Source organism: Mastomys coucha, unplaced genomic scaffold (genome assembly GCF_008632895.1).
Source record: "Mastomys coucha isolate ucsf_1 unplaced genomic scaffold, UCSF_Mcou_1 pScaffold20, whole genome shotgun sequence".
Classification (NCBI taxonomy): domain Eukaryota; kingdom Metazoa; phylum Chordata; class Mammalia; order Rodentia; family Muridae; genus Mastomys; species Mastomys coucha.
The window spans coordinates 112593997-112619781 of record NW_022196903.1 but is presented as its reverse complement, the minus strand read 5'-3'; the positions used below and the strand labels follow the sequence as shown (position 1 = coordinate 112619781).

The 25785-nt window shown below is 49.4% G+C and overlaps 1 protein-coding gene across 4 annotated transcripts in view; it reads left to right on the top strand.

Moving 5' to 3' along the window:
- Positions 1-25678, top strand: part of Wnt5b (Wnt family member 5B) — a 113512-nt gene extending 87834 nt beyond the window's left edge. For 2 of the 4 annotated variants that reach the window (XM_031383176.1, XM_031383178.1), the window contains exons 2-5: positions 10845-10981; positions 12413-12660; positions 18155-18447; positions 24355-25678. In XM_031383176.1, coding sequence (XP_031239036.1) covers positions 10863-10981; positions 12413-12660; positions 18155-18447; positions 24355-24813 — 1119 coding nt within the window. In that variant the 5' untranslated portion in view covers positions 10845-10862 and the 3' untranslated portion in view covers positions 24814-25678. Of the gene's footprint in view, positions 1-9659; positions 9830-10436; positions 10636-10844; positions 10982-12412; positions 12661-18154; positions 18448-24354 lie in introns of those variants that run through there. The other 2 variants (XM_031383179.1, XM_031383177.1) reach the window with 2 other exon arrangements.
- Positions 25679-25785: the final 107 nt, after the last annotated feature.

Sequence of the window (25785 nt, the reverse complement as noted above, 5' to 3'; positions counted from 1 at the left end):
CCCGCACTCTGCTTACAGCCAGGCATGCTCTGGGAGGCCCAGGGCTGCACCACGTTGAGGTCCAAGTGGACTAAGCTGATTCAGATACTGCCGCTAGAGATGGCTACCTGCTATCAGACACAGGGGGATGCCTCTGTCTGCAAGTGTCCTGATTTTAAAAAAGTAAATGGCCTATGAAAGAGGCATCGCAGCAGCCGATAGACATGTAACCTGTACCTTCACTGAGCATCAGAGAAATGCAATTTAAAATGTGCTAACTTAGTATGAATACCAAATGTCGGCTTAGCGTCTTATTCGGTTTTATTTCCATCAAAAGTTGGAAATTCTAAAAGTAAACGTAATTGAAAGTGCAATTTTCCGGTAAACTTAATGACTCCACTGAACCAGACCTGTTCTCGGATCAGTAGATGTGAAGGGTATTAACACTGGAACAAGATTGTGTGGTCCCCTCCCCCACCTCGTGGGGTGGACCCAAGCTTTCAAGCCTCCAGGGGAAGCGCTTTTGCACTGAGCTTCTCTCTCAGTATCCCAAGAGCTGGATAGGGCTAGAGTACGGCTTGCCAAGGGACATAGCTGGAGTATCATCAGTAAACTAGGATGCACTGTCATTAAGGCTGGATGGCGGCCAATAGCTTTGTGCAGGTGGCTGGGAAGGCACCAAGGTGGGTAACATCATCTGCTGCCAAGCCATAGGAACTGAGCTCGGTTCCAGGAACCCACACAGAAGAGAGTCGGAAGAACTGGCTCTCACTGGTTGTCCTCTGACCTTTGTATGTGTGTTTTGGCATATGCACATGTGTCCACACATACACCCCACAGGCACACCCTCCCTCCAACACCTCCCCCTACCCATATACACAGTGGAAAAAAACACACGAAAGTTTCAATGTGTTTGTTTGATTGTTTTGGTTTGGTTTTTGTTTTTCCAGATAAGATTTCTCTCTGTAGCTCTGGCTGTCCTGGGACTCATTCTGTAGACCAGGCCGGCCTTGAGCTTAGGAGCTCTGCCTGCCTCTGCCTCCTGAGCGCTGAGATGAAAGGTGTGAGCCACCACAACCCAGACAGATTTGGCTTTTTACAAACACCTCAACAGTGTTGTGTTTTCCTGTCTTCTCAGGTAGGCAAGGTGTCACAGACCCCCCAGGAGCAGGGATCGAAATATTGCTTCCTCATTCTGTCTGTCCTTAGAGTAGAAGCTGGTCACCTCTGTCTTTTTCAAGGGGATAGTAACTGCATTCATTGAAGTGCTCTTGATAATCCTAGAACCACCATGAAAATAACCCTAGAGCCGAAACTCCAAAGCTTCTAAATTCTAAGGGAGGTATTTATTTATATTTTGTGTAAAATGGTCTGCTATTGATCAAATTAATCCTGATTTTTTTTTTTTTTAGGTTTTTAAGCATAGCATAAATACCATTTACTGATATTTAATTATAGGGTATTTCTCTGCTGAAACTGTTTTCCCCCTTAATGGTCCCTTTCTAGTTTCCTAGCCTCTGTCCACTCCCTCGCTTCCAGGTAAATACACATAAACAAACATTATGATAGAGAGGCGGCTTGCACACTTAAGAGCAGTCATTATACAATCATGGGGGCGGAGGCTTAGATCTTAGCACTCAGACAGCAAGCGGGTGTCTGACATCTGCCTGTTATCCCGGCTCCAAGAAGAGTAGAGACAGGAGCAATGCTGGGCCTTGCTGGATTCCTGACTAGTGGAAAAACATGAGCCCATGGCCGGGGGGAACCCTACCTCAAAGGACCAGGACAGAGGAGACACCTGTCACCTGGCTTCCCTATGTACATGGGTGTGGGAACACACCCATGCACATATGCTTGTATAATGGACAAACGAACAAGTGAATGAATGATCTTTTAAAAATTTAGAAGCAGGGTCAGTCATAATGGCTTATGCTTTTAATCCTGGCAGTCAGGAGGCAGAGGCGAACAGACCTTTGTGAGTGAGACCAGCCTGGTCTACACGGCAAGTTCCCAGATAGCCCGGCTATATAATGAGACCCTGTCTCAAAAACAAACGAACAAATAAAAGATGATCTGCACTGGGTTACCTTGTTTAATAAATGACTTCCCAGCTCCAGTTTCATCCATTTTCCTTCAAATTTCATAACTTTACTTTTAAAACTTCAGTGTATTTAGTACTCCCTTTCCATGATCCATTCATCTGTTGATGAACATCTCGGCTGATTCCATTTCCTGCCTCTTGTGAATAAAGCAGCAAATGTAACAAATAAGCAAGTGTCCCTGTAGTAGGTTGCAGAGTCCTGTGGGAATATGTTCAGGAATGATACAGTTAAATCATATGGGAGTTCTAGTTTAGTTTTTTTGAGAAATCTCCACGCTGAGTCCCATAGTGTTGACTAGTTTACACTCAAAGAGGGACACATTCCAAATACAGTCAGCTAAGCGCACCAACAGACACTTGTGATCTTCAACACTTGGAAGGCTAATACAAGAGGCTCACAGGTTCCAAGCCCTTGGCTTGAGCAGCTTACCCGGATCCTGTCATAATAAGGCAGGGGTGTGACTCTGTAGGTGGTAGAGTGCTTGCCTAGCATACCCAAGGCTGGGTTCAATCCATAGCTGCAAGGACAAGAAGAAGAACGTGCAGAGAAATCTGACTAAGATAAGGCTTTGTTCTGGTCGAGGTTATGTTGACCCTTGTAGCAATCCCCTTCCCCCAAGGTGACCCTAAAATTTGGCTCTAAAAAGTTGTAGCTTCATTTCTATTTCTGTGTGAAAAATCAAAGTAGATGTTCCATCGTCGGGACCATCTCCACTGCTCATCTGGGAGCCTGGGCAGCTTTCTGTCTTGAAACGCTGTCTTTGGCTCTGGAGGCTGTTGTGTGGGGTGTGTTAGGTAGGTAAGCAACTTAGAAGGAGGAAACAGTTTCAGATCGCTGTTAGCTATGTTGCTTTTGGGCCTGTCATGAGGCAGATCACCTGTGGTAGAGAAAGCTCTTCACTCCAGAGCCGAGATGTCAAGGACACAGACGGGGAAGACCCAAGGTCTTCATATCCCCTTCAAGGGTCCAACCGCAGGGACCCAGCTGCCTTCTGAACTCACCTGGGAAAGGTCCCATCGCCTCTCAGTAGTGTCCCAGGCCTTTCACACAGGGACTGTGTCCTAACAATCGTGGCTATTATGCTCATCTTAATCGCAGAAGGAATGAGCTTGGTGGGCTGCTCATTGGATGGCTTTGTAGGCCAGCCCTGGAAGCTACAGAATCTCACTGGATCTCAGTACGACAGGGACAGCCTAGCCCAGGAGATACAGACACACTATGTGCCAGTTGGGTAACTCCAGACACACTATGTGCCATTTGGGTAACTCTAGAGCACTCCACCAAGGATCTGAGCAGGAAGAGACATCCCAAGAGAACGGAATGATTTCTTGGATAAATGTGCAAATCTAGAAGCAGAGGTTCCGTCACACTGCTCATCCCATCCACTTGCTCTGGTCCTCACACAACACCCAGTTACCTCCCGCTCCCTTTTTTTAGGTGAGTTACCAGTATGGTGTTTGTTTTTTGTGTTTTTGTTTTTTAAATTATATCATCATTTGTTTGTGGGAAGCACAGAAAGCCCTCGGTGGGTGAAGTCCTGAATAAATGTGGGCTGTCGGCATGGGCGCAGCCATGTCAAGTACCAATGCCTCATCCCCATGTGACTGGCAAAGTTCTCTCTGGGCAAAGATCAGAGGGATGGGTGGCAAAGCCTTCCTCTGATCTAGGTGTTGAATGTTAATGGTGTGTACGGAAAATGTCCACTGTAGACATGTCCTCACATGATTACTGGAAAGTACTCCCTGACAGAGACTGCTCACTGCATACTATAAGTCCTCCTCCCTGTTTAACTGTATATAGACACAGCAAGCTCCTGGGTGCCGAGGCTTCTCTGCCAGGGCTTCCTGTCCACCCGACCCCAGCTTTTCTGTATCCCAGGATCCTTTCTTCCTTCATTCCCTCACTTCTCCAGTCATGTCAGTCACTAGAGCTGTGCTGGATGTGGCATCTGCCATTTGTGTGTGTGCACGGTATATACACATGAGTTCATATGTGTACCACTGTGTGCTGTGTGGTCAGAGGACAAGTGTGTAGAGTTGGGTCTCTCCTTCCATCTTCCCATGGGTTCCAGGATAGAATTCAAGTTGCCATACTAGTGTGGCAAGTGCCTTTACCCACTCAGCCATCTTGCTGGCCCAACTTTTGTTCATTATAAATGGTACATGGACTTTAAGTGCTCTCTCTTTCTCTCTCTCTCTCTCTCTCTCTCTCTCTCTCTCTCTCTCTCTCTCTCTCTCTTTCTCTCTCTCTCTGTGTGTGTGTGTGTGTGCTGGGCCACTGAGTCCTATCCCAGTCCTGTGTTCTATTTCCCTTCAGTGGTGACCAGGGGTAAGCAGTGTGAAAGAGAGCCTACAAGGGTAGATAATCCAGTCCTGTGCTGGGGGCTGGTTCTCATTGCTAACCCCACCCCTTTTTGTCTCACGTGACCCTTCTCTCCTTCCTCCTTCAGGTTTCTATGGTTTCTGACCCCTCTGCTGGGAGCCCAACCCCCAGCCTTTCACTCCCTTAATTCCATCAGCCATTATTGTCATTAAATAGTCATGTTTCCTAAATACAGATCTGATAGTGCTTTCACCTATGTGGCACCTGGGACAGCTCCTGCAACTCTTAGAACAAAGCCTGGACTTTTTGATGGGTCCCCAAGGCCCCCAAGGATTGGCCTTAGTGTGAAGGTTCTGTTGCACCAAGAACACATGAGTTCTGTTTGTCCCTGGGTTTTGACTTTGTACCCCATTCTAGTTTGCTACCTATTGCTGGGATAAACACCATCCAAGGATGGAGAAACAGTTGAGTGATTAAGAGTACGTTCTGTTCTTGTAGAGGGCCTGAGGTTGATTCCCAGCACCAAAATGGTGGCTTCCATTTTGTAACTCACTCAGACACACACACAGGTACACAGACACACAAGTACATCGGCACATAGATACACAAATACATAAACATAGACACACAGAGACAAGAACAAACACAGACACACAGATACATACACAAACACAGGCAGACACGCAGACACTGGCATATATAAACAGAAACACACACACACACGGACAAGAGACACAAATACATACAACTATTAGCAGACACACACACTGACACACTGTGACTCACAACACAAAGAGACAAACACACACAAACACTGGCATACACCCAGACAGACACAGACATAGTCACACATAGACACACAGTCACATGTACTCTATAGAGTCGTTTAGAAAGGAGAGTAGAGCTGGGCGGTGGTGGTGCACACCTTTAATCTCAGCACTAGGGAGGCAGAGGCAGGCAGATTTCTGAGTTCAAGGCCAGCCTGGTCTACAGAGTGAGTTCCTGGACAGCCAGGGCTATACAGAGAAACCCTGGCTCGAAAAAGAGAGAAGAGTAACTTCTTTCCGAAAATTGCATATAGTTGGAAGTGTGAATTTAGTAAAATGATCACTATATAGCTATAATACATATAACAACATACAATACATATACAATTCAATGAATCTCTTTTAGAGGACAGAGAGGCAAAGTCACAAGCCTTGGGAGCTTGTGTTCCAGTGGAGCCTGTATTAACCAAAGAGATCTGGCCACTTGTCAGTTAGTGGGTTGGTTTGTTTGTCTTTAGACAGGGTCTCATGTAGTTCAGGTAGACCTCGAACTCACTATCCAGATGAGGCTGGCATTAACCTCCTGATTCTTCTGCATCTCCATCTCCCAAGTGATGGGATTATATTGTGTCTCCTCTTTTTAAAGTTGAGAGAGAGAAAGAGAGAGAGAGGGAGTATGCATGGCATGGCATGGCATGGTCGTGGTGGTCAGAGCATAACTTCTAAGAGTGTATTCTCTCCAAAGTGTGGGTCCTGAGGACCAAGTCATTGGGGCTGCATGTGAGACACCTTTACTAGCCAAGCCATCTCACTGGCCCTTCTCCAAGTTCTATTAAACTATGCTCCAGTTTGCAAAATCAGCAGTACATTGAGTTGTGGTATAGACAAGCTGCCAGGGCCCTTGGTGAGGATTCAGGGCTGCGCTGCATACCTCTCCCCCTTACTCCCCTCCGCCCCCCAGTTTGCAGATTATGGAAGCAGCCCATATCCCCGAACTCCAAGGCAGACCAAAATAAATCAGTTTGCAAGATGAAAAGCAACTAAACACCTTTCCCAAAACCCCCCAAGCTTTGGCTTCCATGTTCCTCGGCCTCGGAATAACTTCCTACGCCACGCTCACTTAGGGGCCATCCATTTTTAAATGACTGCAATTCATCAGTTAAATGGATGGGAATCCTTTATCTTCTGCACAGAGTCAAACTTGCATGGCATTGTGCATGGCAGCTGGCGAGAAAAGCGGTGCTTTTGCCAAGTAAGAGAACCTGCCACTTCCGGTCGCAGCGGGGCTCTGCCTGGAGTCTGGGGACTCCTTTGGGACATTTATTCTCACTGTATCGGTGCAAATGGGAGAGCGCCACTTATTTTTCTGTGGCACTGGAAGCTGGTGGTCTGGGATTCCCTATTCCTGGGCACACGGAGCTCTGCACTCTGCGTCCACCCCAGCCCTACAATTGGGCTCCTCTCCTTCCTGCTTTACCGACATCCCCTCCCCCGACGGCTCCTCCCCGGGAATGCCAAATGCATTTCTACTTTAACATCTCTACCAAGTGCCAGAATTGAAATCTCCCTTCTACCACCCTCGCTCCCTCCCCACCTCCAGGGCATCACTTCTCCAGACTCCTCTGAGTTGTCCAGAGGCTGCTGCAAAAGGTGGTAGAGCTGGTAACTCTTATTCCCACCCCACCACGGAGGGTTTTTAATTTTCGTCTCTACCCGCTGTCGAGGAAGTAGATCACACAAAGGAATGCTGTGCCTTCGGGCTAAGAGGATCCGCTGAGCAAAGCGGGAAGGAGGAATGGGGGGCAGGGTAGAAACAGAGACCCTTGGGAGAAATAATTAAGGCTGGCAGAGAAAGCCTGTGTTAATTGAGCGGAACAGAAAATGAGCATCCGGGGATTCCTTCAAGAGACTGGGGTTTTTTGATAAAGTCTTCCTTGCATTATTGCATTAATCTCCACTCACTATTAAAAAAAAGAAAAGAAAAAAAGAAAAAAAAAACCTGTTTAAAGAAGAAAAGTATCTATGAACTGAATAGTGACCACTGGCAAAAAATAAAATAGAAGTGATACAGAAAGTAGCGTGCCCAAAGCCTGTTTTCCCCAAGGCATGAGGAAGCCATGCTACCTTGACCCCTGGTGTGGAAATGGCTGGTTCCTGGAGAGAATGCTGGGGGCTCTGTGCCGGTTTGCTCCCTGCCTGCCCCACCCTCCGATAGCTATGCCACAGGGCTGTCTCTAAAATTAATAAACATTTGTTTAATATTTCCTTTTGAGCTTGAATATTCATTTTGTAAGGAGAAAAGGCAAAGAGAAAGGGATGTTTGTGTTCCCTATGAGACTGAGAAAATGCACAAAGCTCCACCAGGCGCGCTAATGGGACCTTTTTCTCATTTTTGAACATTTTTGTTGTGTAATGCACGACTCTCGGGAACACAGAAAATGGCAGAGAGCCCCATGTGGACATAATATATGCAAAGCCCAATATATGGCATAAGTGAAGTGACTTTCTCCATCATGGCTCCCAGAAACTCAATGTCTCTTCCTCATCATGGTCCCCTGTCCCATCCTGGAGGGGACCCCCCCACACACACATTATATCAATGACAATCAGCTTCTTGCTTTTCTGTATGGCTTACACTTATGTTCTCTGTGACTTGCTTTTCTGCGTTCTGTTGGTAAGATTTGAGCATGGTTGTATGCAGATGTGGCTTGTTCTTATCTATTCCTACACGATACTTCATTGCAACTGCAGGTCGCAGCTGGCCCGTTCATCTCCTGTTGGTGGCAGAAGGCTGACACAGGGCTGCTAACCTATTTACATATTTATTCGTATTTATTTATATTTGGCTGACAGTAGAACTCATGGGCTGGGGTGTGGTGAGCCTTGGAGATCAAATGCAGGCTCCGTGGCAGGCACTGCTCTACAACCGCTGTTGACATACTTCCTGGTGCATTAGTTAGCTATAGGGGAGGGGACAGCTTCATCTTCCTGAGCACAGCTTGGTTTCATGAAACCCCTGTCCTGTGTAGTCCATTCATCTAAAGTGTGTAGAGGCCTGTGGTACTTAGTGCAATTACAGACCTGTGTGGCCACAGCCATCAACAATGTTTCAATGTGAATTGTTACAGTGTTTCTTTCAGTGATCCACACACATGGCTGTCTGAGTAAAAGCCCGCAAAGCCAGTCGGTGTTTCTGTGCTATGGCTATGGCTTGGTTTGCTTATGCCGAATAGCTTTGTGGTCCCGAGAGATGTGGAACACCCTAGGGTAATTGGCTTAAGGGAGCAACAAGTAGAAATTTGTTATTAAAATACAAAGTGGCAGCAGTTGTTCCTTGGACTCTGGCCACATCTGTGTCCTGTCTCTTCGGGTGGATGTGAGATATTTTACACAGTGGGACTAAAACATCTCGGTTAGCTCCACACTGTCCATCCATCCCTGCAGGCACGTCAGAAGCGAAGATGACTGTCCAGCATCAGTTCTTGGACCACTGCTGGGCCAGGACAGAGCTCCTGAGGATACTGGTGTGTGCCTTGTTTCATTCACTGAACATCTGACAGACACTGGGAACAACATACATACTGGACACTTTTTGTTTGGGTCTTTGTTTGATTGGTTGGTTGGGTTCGGGGTAATCTTTAAAATTTCACTTGTAATAGGCTGGGAACTTGGAGCTGCTGGGGCCCCCAGTGCATTTTCCCTTTATGTTTCTGAGACAGGTAGGTGTGGAATTTGCAGCCCCTGTGAGGTCTGGCCCTAGACAGCCTATCAGTCTCTGGTCAGGGCAAACACAGCCAGGTTAGCAGGCACTGGCTGCCCATCTCTGTCACCCAGCTTAGCCTTGCTTAGACTTAGGACCTCCACAAAGATGTCCTAGGAGCTCGTTAGAGGGTGTGAGATGGGGAACTTGGTATGAGGGGACTCATGGAGATTAGGTACCCACCCATTGGGAGAAACCTGGGCTACTTGGTCTTGGGATTGTGTAGTGCCCCCTAGGCAGGGTGCTGGGGAGGGGTATGGAGTTTGCCGGTCTGTGATGGTTTGGCCAGGGCACCCAGAGGAGAAGGCTGAATGGTCTCCAAGAAGGACTGGGAGGAGAAGCTGGGGATGTTTGCATAAGGAGTCCCTTTGAAGTTTCTCTCTTGTGTATCCTCTATCTCAGACCTGGACCCTCCCCTCCATAAAGCCATTAGCTTCTGGAGCCAGCTCTATCTCTGCCTCATCTCTCTAAATTCTGAGTTCACAGACCTCCGGTCCTGGGGTGGAGGAGGATTTATGGGGGTGTGGGAGGGGGAAGGGCATCCCTCAGATGGGGCGGTGAAGTCGGTTAGGCAAGTTGGAGTTGTTAGCGGCCGGGTCTAGAGGCCGGGTCATTTCCGAGCTGGTTCTACATGACAAAAGCAAAGGAGCAAATCTCTCTTTGATCTGCTCCTTGTCGGCTCCACACACCTGCCTGTTGGTGACCCGCCCCAACTCAGACCTCAGGCAGGAAAACCAAAAGGAGTGGGGAACCCGCCTGTTCCAACTCTGAATCCTGCTCTGGCCACTTTCCTCTCTTAGTGGCCCCGGGTCAAACATATTTCCTAGATCGATGGTCTAAAAAGCATCTGCCGCCCCCTTCTGGACAGTCTAGAGACCCAGACGCTCGGGATCAGCGTGGTGAGCCAGCGTGGGGCCGCCTGGAGCTTGTGCTCGGGTGTGTGTGTGTGTGTGTGTGTGTGTGTGTGTGTGTGTGTGTGTGTTCGCGAGCGTGCACGTGCCGGAGCGTCCGTGTTGGAAATGAAAAGAACCTAGGAATAGGCCGGCATTTGGTCAGCTGCTGTAGGATACCAAATGTACAAGGTTTCCCGGCGGGTGTGTTTCATTACCCAAGGCAAAGGCTGGAACACCAGTGCGTGGGGCAAGGGGAGCGGTCGGACCTCCCGGAAGATTTGAGGGAAGTGGCCCGGAGTTGGTGGTGTCCAGATGCAGCATTCCATGTGGCCCTTCAAAGGCCAGAGTGTTGGAGGAGGAGACTGGCCACCAAAGCCTGCTCCTGTGAGACTCCTGCGTGGCCTCAGAAGTGAAAGGCCTGGCTGTGCTCCCTGTTATAAGTCCTTAGGCGTAAACAAGGATTCGTGTTCCGTACTTCAGAGAAGGAAGGAGGCAGCCTTCTATTTGTGGGTGGTCACATCCAATTCTGTAGGTGTTTAATTCTTAACCCTTACAAAGACGACGATAGAAATTAAATCTCTGGACCGGAGTGGGAGGGGTTGTTTAAATGTAGAGCGTGGTTCTTTTGTCTCCATCCTCCTGAGCGCTGCTCTCGAAGGCCAGGTGTGCTCCTGAATTGCTGCACCGGGCACAGTCTTCTTCAAATGGTCTGCCTTCGTTTGCTCTTCTGGCTTCACAGCTCACTGTTACCTTAGGAACTGGGTCCTGATGAGGAGTCCCACAGTGTACTGTAAAGGACTCAAAGCCCTGTGGTGAGCAGACACTCAGTAAGAACTTGCAAAGGGCTGAATTTCTCTTGGGGTGGGGGTGGGGTACAGAATTTGCTTTCAGGTGTCTGCCACCTCGCCACCCACCCACACAGCTCATCCTTTGAGCTTTTCTGCACTGTACCCCATCTCCCTCGGGCTCCCCAAGTCTGTGACATTTACATGTTGACTCTCCTTTGCTTCCCTCTCTCCAGGGAGCTGCGCTTTGGAAGATGTTGGTCCCAGGGCACTGGGATGGGTTAAGGCCAGCCATGCCCAGCCTGCTGCTGCTGGTCGTGGCAGCTCTGCTCTCCAGCTGGGCACAGCTGCTGACTGACGCCAACTCCTGGTGGTGAGTGAGAGAGAGGGCTGAGGTCTAGCCTGGACCCAACTCCTGGTGGTGAGTGAGAGAGCTGAGGTCTAGCCTGGATCATGAGGCTTCTTGGGTAATCAAGCTGTAAAACAGGGCCTCACAGGAGTGATCACACCTTTATCTGAGGAATCCCATGGACCTATCCCATCCCAGGAAGGGTTCATTTTCTCCCTCAAGCTCCCAGGGGTGAGGGTTTCATGAGAAGAATGTAGGCTTTGTTCATGCAATGCCCGTACCCATAGATCTTGTTTAAAACCCTTCCGGAAGGCCCCTCCACCCTGTGAAGTGTTATAAATAAGTTTTATTGTTATGTATCCAATAAACAAAAAATATTGATAGCACAAATGAGACCCTTAAGTTCATGCTTAGCAACACACACACACACACACACACACACATGAGTTATTAAGGGTGAGGCAGACAGACCACTTGAGCCCAACAGTTCAAGGTCATCCTGTAGAACACAGTGAGATCAACACAAAAAGGTGTGTGTGTGTGTGTGTGTGTGTGTGTGTGTGTGTGTGTGTGTGGTGTGGTGTTGTTATCTCTGCATGTGTGTTTGTTTGTTGCTGGTAGAGGCAGAAGGGGTAAAATTCCTTCTTGATCAGTCTGAAGGCCCAAGAGGGCTTTGTAGAAAGAACCAAGTGCCTTCTTTTGTGTTTTCAAGGCCACTGTGTTTGCCAAGCAGACATGGAAATGGCCCAGCCTGTGCCGGACTTGTGCTTGTTTTCAGATGGCAAATCCGTAAGTCCCTCGTCTAATCTAGCTCTTCATTTGTTATATATGTGCCAAATGATGAGCAAAAGTAGCCCCTGAACTGGTGGACAGACCTGGGATATACAGAGGGGTGGAGAGAAGAACAGTTTAGGGTGCATGGTTTTGTGTGTGTGTGTGTGTGTGTGTATGTGTGTGTTTGTGTAGCAGAGTCTGTCTTAAGGCACCAGGAGATCTGCATTAAAGGAATAGGGTACCTTCCCTCATGCACCCTGCACTTGGCTACACTCAGTATTCCCCCTCCTTCAGCAGGGTCTGTACCCCCTTACTGATGGCGGTCCCTCTCGCCATCTGCCCAGCCTCCTCTGCCCACCCTCACCCTTAAGACATTTCAGATTTTTGTTGTGTTGTGTTTTGTTATGTTTTGTTGCTTTTTTGAGGCAGGGTCTCACTGGCTGTCCTGAAACTCACTCTGTAGATCAAGCTGGTCTCAAACTCAGAGATCTACTTGCCTCTGCATCCCATGTGCTGGGAACAAAGGTGTGAGCCACCACACCCTGCTCTGTGCTCAAGTTCTCTTCCAAATCCTTAGTCCAGAGCCTTGTTTGTGGAGGGGCTGGTGGTGTAATGGGTAGAATTACTTAGAGTAGGTGCATTCACAGCTGCGCTCTCTCCCTTTCTGGATTGTGGTTGTAGGTCACTAGCTCTGAACCCCGTGCAGAGACCTGAGATGTTCATCATTGGTGCTCAGCCCGTGTGCAGCCAACTCCCTGGGCTTTCCCCGGGCCAGAGAAAGCTGTGTCAGTTGTATCAGGAGCACATGTCCTACATCGGGGAGGGAGCCAAGACGGGCATCAGGGAGTGCCAGCACCAGTTCCGACAGAGGCGTTGGAACTGCAGCACTGTGGACAACGCGTCTGTCTTTGGCAGAGTCATGCAGATAGGTAAGAGGCCACTGGACCTGTGTCTTCCTGCCTGGTGCATCCATAGCATGAACAGAAGACCTCGCTGCATTCTTCCTAGGTGGGAGCTCACGTTAGAGGAAGAGGGAGCCCCATGAGGTGTTATAGCAGTAACTGCCTCATTCTGCTGTTCCCTGCCTCAGACCCTGGGGCTGTCTGTGACTCACTCTGAGAAGGAATGGAATTCTGAGTAAGGAGGGAGTTGGTTAGAGACCCGCCTGCCATGGCCACCTTAGTCTCTCAGGGCAAGAAGGGCCTTTTTTTTTTTTTTTTTTAAGTCTTTACAGAGTCTCAGGGGAGAATATCCCAAATTGTTTATTTCACAAATCTTTTTCACTTGAGCCCTTGAGCAAGAGGTGAAAGCTTGGTGGCAGATTGGTAATAGCTGTCATTAAGCAGGCTCAGATCCAGGCCAGGATTTCTCCTTTGAAAAGGGATGTAAGTGCAAGGGCTGGGGGAGGAAGGTGAGAGGTAAGAGGACCACTAGGGGAGGGGGTGTCCCTCCCCTGTCCCGCAGCTGGTGAAATCATGGCTGTCCTATTGCCCGGATGGAGGTGTGATTTGAGTCTAATTGTCTTAGGTCCTTTTGAAATGCAATTCTCCTCTCCCTGGCAAGAAATTGAGAAACCAGGCCCCATTCTACTGGGGTCTTATCTCCAGGACCATAAAAGGAAGGTGTTGGTAGTCTTGTCTCCCAAATTGTCCCTGGACAGTGCCCCCAGCACTCTGCATTCTGGAGGTGGGTGCAGCTAAGGCCTTCTTCCCAAAGCAGGATTCCAGAAGGGTTGTTTGGGTCAGGGGTAGGTAGAGATTTTGAAGTATTCTATTAGGACCCCACACACATCTTCCTCCCACCCACCCCCCCGGCCTCAAATTGAAAAATGAAAACGAGATGTCTGCTTCGAGCCCTGCCATTGCCTTTGGGCTCAGCTCTGGTTATGTAGAAGGCTTGTGCCTGTGTTCCGGGATGGCCTGAGGGGCAGTTTCCGCAGAAAGCTGACTTGGGGTTTGGTGGGATTTACTTAGTGAGTCTTGGATCCTCTTTGCACAGATCCCTGTCCTTGGCATCCCTGTCCTTGCCCTGCTTAAGCGGTTTTGGGTGAGACCATGAGACTGGTCCAAGTGGGGAGTGGCATCCTCCTTGGCCTGTTTCCCTTTGTTCAAGCAGTGAATGCTGGACCGAGAGGCTAATAAGATGGCTCTGTCTGAAAACGTGCTTGCTCTGTGCGCGTGAGGACCCGATTTGCTCTCCAGCACCCATATAAAAGGCAGGAAGACCTAAATGCAGTCCCTAAACACACACATGCACACTCACACAGCACTCACACAGAGAGATTGTAATCCCAACATTGGAGAGGCACACAGGCTGGCAGCTGGCCCAGCCAAATCTGCGAGCCCCAGATCCTTGTCTCAGAAAATAAGGAAGGTAGCTCTTGAAGAACAACACTTAGTGGGGTGAGGCAGTGTGATGGGGACACTGTCCGGGGAGAATTCAGAGACAAGATTGCCCATACCTTCTTTTTATTGTTGCAGAATAAGACCCAGTAGATTAAGGCCTGGTTTCGCAAGGACTTCTGAGTTCCACCGAGGGAATGCACATGCACCCACACACATTGCACACACCTGCACATGCACAGTGGGGGGACAGGGCCATATCAGGAATAGATGCTGCTGACTCTGCTTAGAGGGGCGGCTTGTGCAGGGCAGGCCTATTTACAATGGAGGCACGTCTTGCTTAATCCACTTCAGTTACCAATAGTGCACTTTGGTCTGCCTGGATTTCAACACTCAGATTGTTGTTGTTGTTGTTGTGTTTGTTTGTTTGTCTGTTGTTTTAAGATGAAGACAGAGTCTCTCTACATAGTCCTGCATGTCCTGGAACTTTCTATGTACACCAGGCTGGGCTTGAACTCACAGAGGTCTGCCTACCTCAGCCTCCCTAGTGCTGGGATTAAAGGCATGTGTCTTGTGCCCCGACTCCCACTCCTTTTTCAGTAGCTTCCCTGAAGGCTCTCCACGTCTGAGAAGCTGTGCCCTGGGGTAGCTCCTGCTAGGATTCTGGTGCCTCAAGGGCTCCCTTCTTCTTGAAGCTGCAGCACAAGTCATCCACCACCAGAGGGCAGCAGAACAGCTCAGAAGAGCAGCCTAGCTTCCAACGCCTCTGCCCTGTGCTCTGTGGCTATGGCTTCTAGACTCCTGTCTTTGAGATGGTTTGGTTTTCCTTTCATGTATGACTGTTTCATGTCCACATACCCTCCAACCACCCAATACACACATGCACACACACACACACACACACACACACACACACACACACACGAGCACGCACACACATGCACGCACACACACATATACACATGCACACACACATGCACGCATATGCACATATGCACATGCACGCGCACACACACACCCACACACACATACATACACACACACACAGGTGCACACACACTGTTCAGCTAACCTGCAGTGGGGAACTGTCCCTTGCAAAAGATTTCTATGTAAGAATCTCTTACCCAAGGCCCACGAGTTGCCCCGTGCAGTTGGCGCTGCACTCTCAGAGTCTAGCTACGCCCCTCTAGTAGAGACAGAGGGCGCGAGTTCAGTGTGCTGGAGGACACTTTCAGATCCCAAGTCACCGGAGGTCAGTGTGTGGCACCTGGAGTATTATATTTAGAGACGGGCACATGGTTTCAAAAGTTATTTGGGGAGGGCTGGTTGGACTCAGAAACATATTTGCTAGAAGAGTGGAAGAAATCAGACATATGCAGCTTGGGGACGGGACACATAAAAGGCATGTTTCTTGTTTTCAAACACTGGAGAGCTGTCAAATAGGAAGGAGATTAGGCAGGGCTGTTCCAGCAGGCAGAAATTACAAGGAGGCGTATTTCAGTTTCATGTGAGGGGGAACTTTCTAGTGATAGAATCATGTGAAAAAGAGAGAGAACGATGACTGAAAGGCCAGCGCTTTCCTGAGGAATGCTAGAAGCTAATTCGAGTGGAGAGAGTGGAAAGAGACCCTGGGCTGTGTTGTCTGAGGTTCCGCCCTGCTCCACGTGGCATGTCAGAGGTTGGGAGCATTTCTGGAAGACTTTTCAGAGATGGCTCACTTAGAATGGGACCCAGCCTGCTTCCTTAAGAGCACAAAATGCAGCCAGGTAGGAGGCAGAGGCAGGCGGGTTTCTGAGTTTGAGGCCAGCCTGGTCTCAGAGTTGAGTTCCAGGACAGCCAGGGTTACACAGAGAAACCCTGTCTTGAAAACAAACAAACAAACAAAAACCCCCAACCAAACAAAAGAGCACATAATGCTCTTTCAGAGGACCTGAGATCAGTTCCCTGCTCCTGCTAATGTAGGATGCTCTTAACTGCCTATGACTCCAGCTCCAGGAGATCCAGCATCCTCTTCTGTCCTCTGAAGGCACTGCGCTCACATGCATATTTCCCTACAAAGACATAAATACATACACAATTTGAAAGAAAATCATATTGTTTTGAGAGAGCTTCTTGAACTATCTTACCTGTATTCGTTGTTACAGTCAGCACTGGGGCAAGTGTCAGCCGTAGCAGCTAGACCACAGTGGAGCCTCCTAGCACTAGTTAGAGATTTCATAGGCTGTTCCTGTTCACAAAAGACCAGAGCAGATTTCTGTGAGTTGTGAAAAGCCGATTGGCTCAGTGAGGTCTGATTTCTGACATCACTGTGTGGTGCCAAGGTAATCAAGAAGTACAGATCAGGGCTGGAGAGATGGCTCAGCCGTTAAAGGCTAGGCTCACAACTAAAAATATAAGAAGTACAGATCACTCCAGACCTTTCTTTTAAGATTAATTTACTGTTTACTTGTGTGTGTGTGTGTGTGTGTGTGTGTGTGTGTGTGTGTGCCTATTTATGTGTGTCCAGAAGTCAGAGGAGGGCTAGAACTCCTCTGGAGCTGGAGTCATGGGAGGTCGTGAGCCATCTGACATGGGTGCTGGGAAGCAAACTCTAGCCTTCTTTAAGAGCAGCAAATACTGTTAACTGTGGAGCCAGCCTCCAGCCTTCAGACCTTGTAATTGATTACAGGCTTCTGTCTGTCCACCCTCTGGGACAGCCTTTGGAGTCTCCCCCCCACTGTGGGAGCCATGGGAGAGTCACAGGAGGACAGGTATCCTACCTGGTACTATAAAAAATCCAGGAGACAGCTGTGACCTGCCAACAACAACTGCTTCTCTCAATATCTGATCCCACACGGACGAGGGGAAATCATTCATGTCATATACAATTCACCATTTAAAAGTGTACAGTTCGGTGGTCTTCAGTGCATTTACTGGATGTACAACTGTAATCATTAATTCCAAAGCATTTGTATTGACCCTTAAGTGTCACTGTCTAACCCCTGGCTCCCGCCTTAGGTTCCAGCTAATCTGTCTCTATGGATTTTTCCCATTCTGGGCATTCCTATAAATGGGACCAAACAATATCTGACCTCTTCATGTGTTGGAGGCATTTAAGGGTTTATCCATGTCATGGAATATATTAGTACTTCGTTCCTGTTAGTATTTCACTGTTTGGATAATGGTATATTGTGTTTAGTTATCCTCTGATGGATGATTGAGTTGTGTCTGTCTGTCTGTCTTTCTCCCTCTCTCTTTGGCTATTATGAATCATGCTGCAGTGGGCATCCACTAGGAAACATTTAGACACATATCTTTGTTTCCATTGGGCATATTTTTAGAAGTGGAATTTCTGGGTCATCTGGGCACTCTGTTAGTTTCCAGAGCATTGGCAGCCAACAACATTGCCATCTGCAGTACAGCAGAGCCCGCACCATCAGAGGTGTTAAGTAGATCTCTGTTGCAATAAAGAGGAACGTTGGGACTCCGTATACAAGATGACCAGTAGCTGGAACTTGAGGTGTGGTTCTCTGATGCTCATGAATCGGGAGGCAGTATGAGGCCCAAGGAAGAGAGAGGGAAACCACAGGACTATTCTAGACAACGTTGTCTGGTTCACTTTCTATTTCTGGTTTATGCCAGGGCCCTACTAGACAATGGCAGCCATGAAAAGGTCAGACACAGAGCTAGCTTATGGGTAGGAGAGAAATGACACCTGAAGGAGAGGCTTGCTTGAGTGCAGATTTGTCCTATTAATCTCATCATTTCTTCAGTCTCATTCTGTTAGTCCCAAGTGGTCCTGGAAGCCCATTCCCCCTCTACTTAGAACTTTCTCCCAGGAGTGGCTGTATCATCCTATAAAATACAATGGATAAAGTATGGGCCAAACCTGGAGAGTGTCACAGAGCAGAGCTGGGACCAGGAAGTCAAGAGGGGCCAGGGTCAGCCCATTGTAAAGAGTTCCTAACCATCAGTGCTGTGGGAAGGGCAGGAATTCCCCGGGACACCTGTCTCCACAGGGCAAGCCACAGCCAAACAGAGGGAAGGAAAGGCGGCCAGCAGAGGACAGTGACCGGCTTACCATCTATTGTCCCTGTCGCAGGTAGCCGGGAGACTGCCTTCACGTATGCAGTGAGTGCAGCTGGTGTGGTGAATGCCATCAGCCGAGCCTGCAGAGAGGGTGAGCTGTCCACCTGTGGCTGCAGCCGTGCTGCAAGGCCCAAGGACCTGCCACGGGACTGGCTGTGGGGTGGCTGTGGAGACAATGTGGAATACGGCTACCGATTTGCCAAGGAGTTTGTGGATGCCCGAGAGCGTGAGAAGAACTTTGCCAAGGGATCCGAGGAGCAGGGCCGAGCTCTCATGAACCTACAGAACAACGAGGCTGGCCGCCGGGTAAGCCATCTTGCCCTCCCGACCACTGCCAAGAAAGCTGAGGGTGTGGACCTGTATTCCTTCGCTCAGCTGGCTCCTTTCTGTGTATTCCACTTCTAGTGTGATCGTCTTTCTTTTGGGGGGGAGGGTCATAGGTATTTTTGTTTTAGTTTGTTGGTGGTGGCAGTTTGTTTGGGGACAGAATCTCACTCTGTAGCTTTACCTCAGTCAGGGTTTCTATTCCTGCACAAACATCACGACCAAGAAGCAGTTGGGGAGGAAAGAGTTTATTCAGCTTACATTTCCACACTAGTGTTCATCACTAAAGTCAGGACTGGAACTCAAGCAGGTCAGGAAGCAGGAGCTGATGCAAAGGCCATGGAGGGATGTTACTGGCTTGCTTCCCCTGGCTTGCTCAGCTTGCTTTCTTATAGAACCCAGGACTACTAGCCCAGGGATGGCACCACTCACAATGGGCCATCCCCCCTTGATCACTAATTGAGAACATGCCCCACAGATGGATCTCATGGAGGCATTTCTTCAAGGGAGGCTCCTTTCTCTGCGATAACTCCAGCTTGTGTCAAGTTGACACAAAACCAGCCAGTACAAGCACTGACTGGCCTGGAATGCAGTGTCGACCAGACTGGCCTCAAACTCGGAGATCCATCTGCCTCCACTTTCTGAGTGCTGGGGTTAAAGGTGTGCCCCACTCCATGCAGCTTGTGTTCATTTTTTTTAAGACAAGGTCTTTCTTGTTGTCCAATCTGGTTTCTTCAAGCTTGAGACATCCTTCTGCTTCTGCCTCCCAGGAGCTGGGATGCAGGCAGGCTGTGCTGCACTGTGGCTAGGACAACTGCTACTGTCCTAGCTCCTGACTGCCACCTTCTAACTTTATCACTTCAGAGGACATCATGGCCCACTCTCTCCTTGATGATCAGATGTTTAAGCCATTAATCCTGGCTTTGGGATCAAAGCCAGCATCAGGAGAGCTTAGGGCTGACTTTGAAATGCTGCTATGGGACAGCCACAGCCACAGCCCATAAGCACATCCAGGGGTAATGGTGGATGCTGCAACTGAAGAGGGCATGAGGAGACACACCCGTCTTCTGAGCTTCATGCTTGTAGGAGCTAACACACGGGTGTCTTGTCACAGCAGCTCATGCCTGGCTGTCCACACCACCACACCCCCATGGTCCCCACTACCTCTGGGGACAATGTGATGGCACCTGTGTTCCTTCACTCCTTAGGGCTTCCTCAGATGGCATCTCTGAGAACAGCTGCCCCATGGTGGCCCATCACCAGTCTCTATCTCTTGAGTGCCTACTTTCTGTGGACATCTGTAATCCCAGGTACGAAGGAGGCTGAGGCATAAGGATCACTTGAGCCCAGTTCAGGGCCAGTCTGGGCGAGAGCCTACCTAAAAAACCAAAACCAACCAAACAAACAAAAACCCAAAATAGATCTGAGCTCAAAAGCCATCCAGACCTCACTATAGGCTTCTTGCCCCCAAGCCTGGGCGAAACATTTCCTGCTTTTCCTGAGGTCTTTCTCAGCCTGCTTTTCCCTGATGAAGGGCGGCTGTGCTAGCTGTGTGTTTCTTTGTAACACCCCTTATGTGCTCTGCGTGGCCAGGTGCACGTGATTGTGAGAGCCCCCCCACCCCATGGTTAATAAGAGGTCTGCCTCATGGACTGCGGGACAGGGGCTGTGTCAGTCCTGGTTTGAACTCGTTTCTGGCACTGTGACGATGTCAGGCACCAGGCAGCATCCTGATCTGTGCCTGAGCTACAGGGGAGACACTGCCTTCCTTCCCTCCACCGTCTGACCCTGCTTTTGCTGGCTTCTCCTTTTGTTGTTCTTAATCATTTGTTTGTGCTGGCCCCTTCTCTGTCTGTCTATCTGTCTGTCTGTCTGACCTCTTTCCTGCCTTCCTCTGTCTGGTTCCCAGGCTTTAGCTCCGTCTGGTAGACTGCACACCTCCCTCTCTGACACAGGCTGCTAGGATGGGGACACTTGTGCCTTTTTTTTTTTAATCACTGTCTAAGGAACCCTAAGCATCAGTCACCACTTGGGGCATCAGCATGTCTCACTCCCACCTCCTCACATGCACAGGAACTTCTGCAGGGAAAACAGCTAATGCCAGGCTTGAAAAGAGCCCAGACTAGTACTGTAAAAGCAGAATAAGTGCCGGGCAGTGGTGGTGCATGCCTTTCATACCAGCACTTGGGAGGCAGAGGCCGGCGGGTTTCCAGAACAAGCAAGAACAACAGCAGATTATCTGCCATCTGCCCTTTTGCCCACCGCAGGAGTCCTGTGTGCTTTGGCAGAAGTCTCTTACTCTGGCAGCTTCCCCTGGACATGGAGGCAAGACCAGCAAGCTGGTATCACTCAATCACGCAAGGATGTCTATGTAGATACCAGATACCAAGGGGGAGCGTGGAAGCCTGCGTCTACTACTTGGCATGAAATAGATGTGGCCTGGGATCTTAGCATTGCAGGGCAGGGGGACAACAAACAAAACCAATACTTATCTGAGACAGGTCTCATCGTGCACCCATAGCAAGCCTGGAACTGGCTACATAGCCCAGAGTCGTCCTGCCTCTGCCTTTTGAATGCTAGGATTGACAAGCCCAGCTCTAAATAAAAGGGGGGGCATTAAGAATGACAGGGAAGGAACCCTGGCAGTGGCTGGCACACTCAGAGGCAGGATGATCACTGAGTTTGAGGCTAGCCTGGTCTACAAAGTGAGTTCCAGGACAGCCAGGGCTATACAGAGAAACTCTGTCTCAAAACAAACAAACAAACAAAGGACCCAGAGTCTCTCTATGTAGACCAGGCTAGCCTCAAACTCATGATAGCCATTCTCCCTTAGCCTCCCAGGATGTTGGAATTACAGGTGTGACTGCCACACTATTAACTGGGACGGAAACATGTTTTAAAAAGCATTTTGCCATCTTTTGTTTTGTGGCTCTGGGGATCAAATCAAGGCTCTTACACGTGCTAGGCAAATGTCCTACCCTGAGCTACATCCCCAGCCCCATATTGAGTAGGCTTTTTAGTAAGCAGGAAGGGCTCCACATTAACTTTACCTTCTCTTTATTCACAGAAGGGTCAGTAGGTAATACACTATGGGAGAAAAGGATAGCTGTTACATTGTCTGCAGTCTCTTCACCAAGGACGGGTGGATTTCTAAATAGTGAAGGGAGACAGACTCCTGTGGATCCCATGTCTGGGAGGTGGCTCCTCCCTCCTCTGTCCCCTGCTGCTTGTTCCTTAAGAGACATTTATCCCTCCCTTCTGCTTCTAACTCCTGACGGTTGAGACTGTGGGCATGTGTCACCCTAACCAGTTTACATAGCACCAGGGAGCATGGGGGGGCCGGAGAGTGGGGAGAGTTGTGCAATCCCTCTACCAAGTGAGCTACGCCCCGCACACTCCTCCCACCTCCCACCTCCCGCCCCACCCCTCATCCTCTTTAAATGGAATCTTGTTATGCTGCTCAGAATGTTCAAACTTTTGGGCTCAAGTGATCTTACCACAGCGTCCGGAGCAGCTGGCAGATGTGAGCCAGCCGCTGCACACAGCACACAGTTGCAGATCCCCAGTGCTTCTCTTTCTCCAGCACCACATGTTGTTCCCTCCGTAAGCCAAGGACCATTTCTAGAGAGAGGCAGGCTAGAACTCAGGCCTGTGGTTTGGGCCAGAAGGTAATCGCAGGGACTAGCTATGAAGTTCCAGCTAGGGTGTCCTAGATAGCCATCTGGGCAAGCACTGGTTGGTGTCTTGAACCTTGGGGAAGGCCTCCCTCCCTGCCTTGTGCTAAGCTTAGGCTACAGGGTTGAAGTGCAGAAGTGCCTACCCTGCGGCCTCACTCCTGGAAGGGACTAACTAGCTCCCAATTAGAGATTCCGTTTCTCCACTGTAAAGTCACAGAGATACATCCCTATTAAGAAAACAACCTTTTAAATAGTCCGAGAGCTGGCAGTAGCTGTTTCTGGAACCTTTGGTGGTCTCTCCTTAGTGCTGAACAAAAACACAGTCTGAGGACTCTTGAAAAGAAATCCAAGGGGAACCCTGGGGAAATGAGCCCTGACTCTGTTGGAAACAAGAGCTGAGGTCCAGGAAAACATTGCAAGGCAGAGATGCATTTTTAGCCCCGCTGTGTGGGCTATGGGCCAGGCTGATACATCAGTGTGCTCTCCCTGAAAAGTTCTTAGCCACCAGCTTTCTGCTCTACTCTGCTTTATATTTGATTTGGGAGTAGCCGAAGTTTGAGTCTGCTCCACAATGTTAGGCTTCAGTGACTGCCAACATCAGTTTGTTCTGGAACATGCTTGGGTGGGTAGGCTTACCGTCCTGCTTCCCACGGCATAGGTTTCACTCCAGGCTCCCAGCCTCACCCAGCTGGGTGTGAGGGGTGGAGGATGGTCCTGTGTACTGATGTGATGACCCGAAGGAAACTCCTGATAACCCTAGAACAGGAACTGTTCAACCTTGGAGGAATTTAACAGGATCTGGGAGGACTTTCAGCCAACCCAGGCCATGACAGAGTGTGAAACAACTGAACTCTTTCTCTTCTGACCTGTGCTCCACATTGTGCAAAAGCTAGGCATGTTTTGTTGGGCTTTATCTGTTTGAAGATTTGATCAACAGAGAACGTCTGAGCCAGGAGCAACACCTCACATCTGCCAGCTGCTCCGGAGGCCGGGGCCAGATCACTTGAGCCCAAAAGTATAAACAGCCTGAACAGCAGAATAGACTCCATTTAAAGAGGATGAAGGGTGGGGTCAGACATGGGGAGAGGCGGGTGGGGTAGCTCAGTTGGTAGAGGGATTGCCCACCGGACGTAAGGTCCTGGGAATGCTCCTTGGTGCTATATAAATTGGTTAGGGTGACACAGGCCCACAGTCTCAACACTCAGGAGTTAGAAGCAGAAGGGTCAGAAGTTCAAGGTCATCTTTGGTTGTAGAACAAGTTTGAGGCCAGCCTGGGTTAGATGAGATTCTATCTCCATGACAGTAAATGATTTTACAACGTTTTAAGGGGCTGAGGAGAGGGGTCAGTGGGTAAACGCATTTGCTACCCAAGTCTAATAAATCTGTTAGGGTCTCCAGAACCTACGCAGAGGCTCCATGCAGTAATGGACATCTGTAACTCGTACTGCGAGGTGGGAGGAAGAGACTGGCGAATTACCTGGTAGCTCATAGGCCAGCCAGCTTGGAGCATAAGGTAAAGCCGCAGAAATGAGAGTGGCCAGCAAGATGGCTTAGGAGGTGAAGTAAGGGCACTTGCTGAGCAAGCCCGATAATCGGAGTTTGATCCCTGGGACCCACATAAAAGTGGAGCTGCCCTCTGACCTCCACATGCACAGTAATCATTCTGTGAGAGAGTGAAACAAGAAATCCTGCCCCAAATCAAGGTAGAAGAAGCAAGTACCCAAAAGTCCTCTGACGTCTATGTGAGCGCCATGGCGCGTGCGTACACTGTCTTTGTCTCTGTCTCTCTGTATCTCTCTCTCTTTCACACACACACATTTAACAGCTTTGTTGTTGTGTTTTTGTTTTGTTTTGTTTGCTTTTTTGAGACAGGGTTTCTCTGTGTATCCCTGGCCGTCCTGGAACTCACTTTGTAGACCAGGCTGGCCTTGAACTCACAGGAGTCTACCTGTCTCTGCCTCCCAAGTGCTGGAATCAAAGGTGTAAACCCCCAGACCCGGCTCTAAAAACAACTTTTGAAGATGATATTTGGGAGTACTGTAGGAGTTGGTTCTCTCCTTCTGTTATTAAGCTCTGAAGCTTGAACTCAGGTTGTCAGGCCTGGCAGCAAGCCCTTTTCCTCTGAGTTCACTGGCCGGCCTCTCCACTTGCTTGAAGGATTCTCCTTAGTCTGTGAAGGATTCTCCTTATTCTCAGTTTTCTTGTCCCCCAGGCTGTGTATAAGATGGCTGATGTCGCCTGCAAATGTCATGGAGTCTCTGGGTCCTGCAGCCTCAAGACCTGCTGGCTCCAGCTGGCTGAGTTCCGCAAGGTGGGGGACCGCTTGAAGGAAAAATATGACAGTGCCGCAGCCATGCGCATCACCCGCCAGGGCAAGCTGGAGCTGGCCAACAGCCGCTTCAACCAGCCCACCCCAGAGGACCTGGTCTATGTGGACCCCAGCCCTGACTACTGCCTGCGTAATGAGACCACGGGCTCCCTGGGCACCCAGGGTCGCCTCTGCAATAAGACCTCAGAGGGCACGGATGGCTGCGAGCTCATGTGCTGTGGCCGCGGCTATGACCGCTTCAAGAGCGTCCAGGTGGAACGCTGCCACTGCAGGTTCCACTGGTGTTGCTTTGTCAGATGCAAAAAATGCACGGAGATTGTGGACCAGTATGTTTGTAAGTGACTGCCCATGGGCCTCCAGCCCGCTCCTCTCCGCCTCACAAAAGTCTATATTATATAAATCTATCTAAATATATTTTATATTTGTACAAATGGATGGACGGATGATAAATAATCAAGAGAAGAAAGTGGAGAGGAAGAGCCTACGAGATGCTGGCCCTCTGTGAGGACTGGACTTTGCTGGAAGGTCCACAGCCAGTGTGAGAGAAATGGGTTTTTTTTCCTGTTTCCAGACTCCATGACTGGCCAGGACTCTCGGGACACAGGCTTGAGAGTCATAGCCTCCAGGACACAGGTGGGGATTAGATGAAGGAGATGGGCCTGTTTCAGATCTCCAGTCCCGTGGGAAGATGCGTGTCTGTGACCCTGGCCAGGAGACCCAGAGACCCTGTGGAAAGACCTGATAACCCCGATGGTGGCCCAGGTATTCCCCAAAATGGAGACGGCTTTGAGAAGGGGCTCTGTACGTGCTTCTTTTCTCATCTGAGTACACACGGCAGGAAAGTCTCCTTCCTCAATATTGGGGGGTGGTCTCAAGTCACTCCGACCGGTGACTCCATAAGAGATCTGTGCCTCCCTGAGCCCTGGATCTGCCTTCTGATGAGAATGTCACCAGCTCCTGCCTCAAGCTCCTGGACCAAGAGAAAGACGGTCACGTCCCCTGCTATGGCCAGGAAGACATGGAGCAAACCTGGGTTTCGACTGGGGGCCAAGTGCCTGTTGCACAGGACAGGAATCTGCTGTCACTCGGTGGAGGGAGGCTTTGAGAGTGACAGGGCAGGCTGGCAGGTCAGGTCAGCTGCCTTGTGGGACTGTCATCTCTGCCCCATGTACAGCGCCCCTCTGACATTAAATATCTTTTTACTGAGGTTTCTCTCTCTCTCCTTATTTGGGCACACTGTTATCTCTGGTGCCAAGGATGAAACCCAGGGTATCCTGATGTTATGGAGTTTGTGGCCCCTGGGTTAAAGATCAT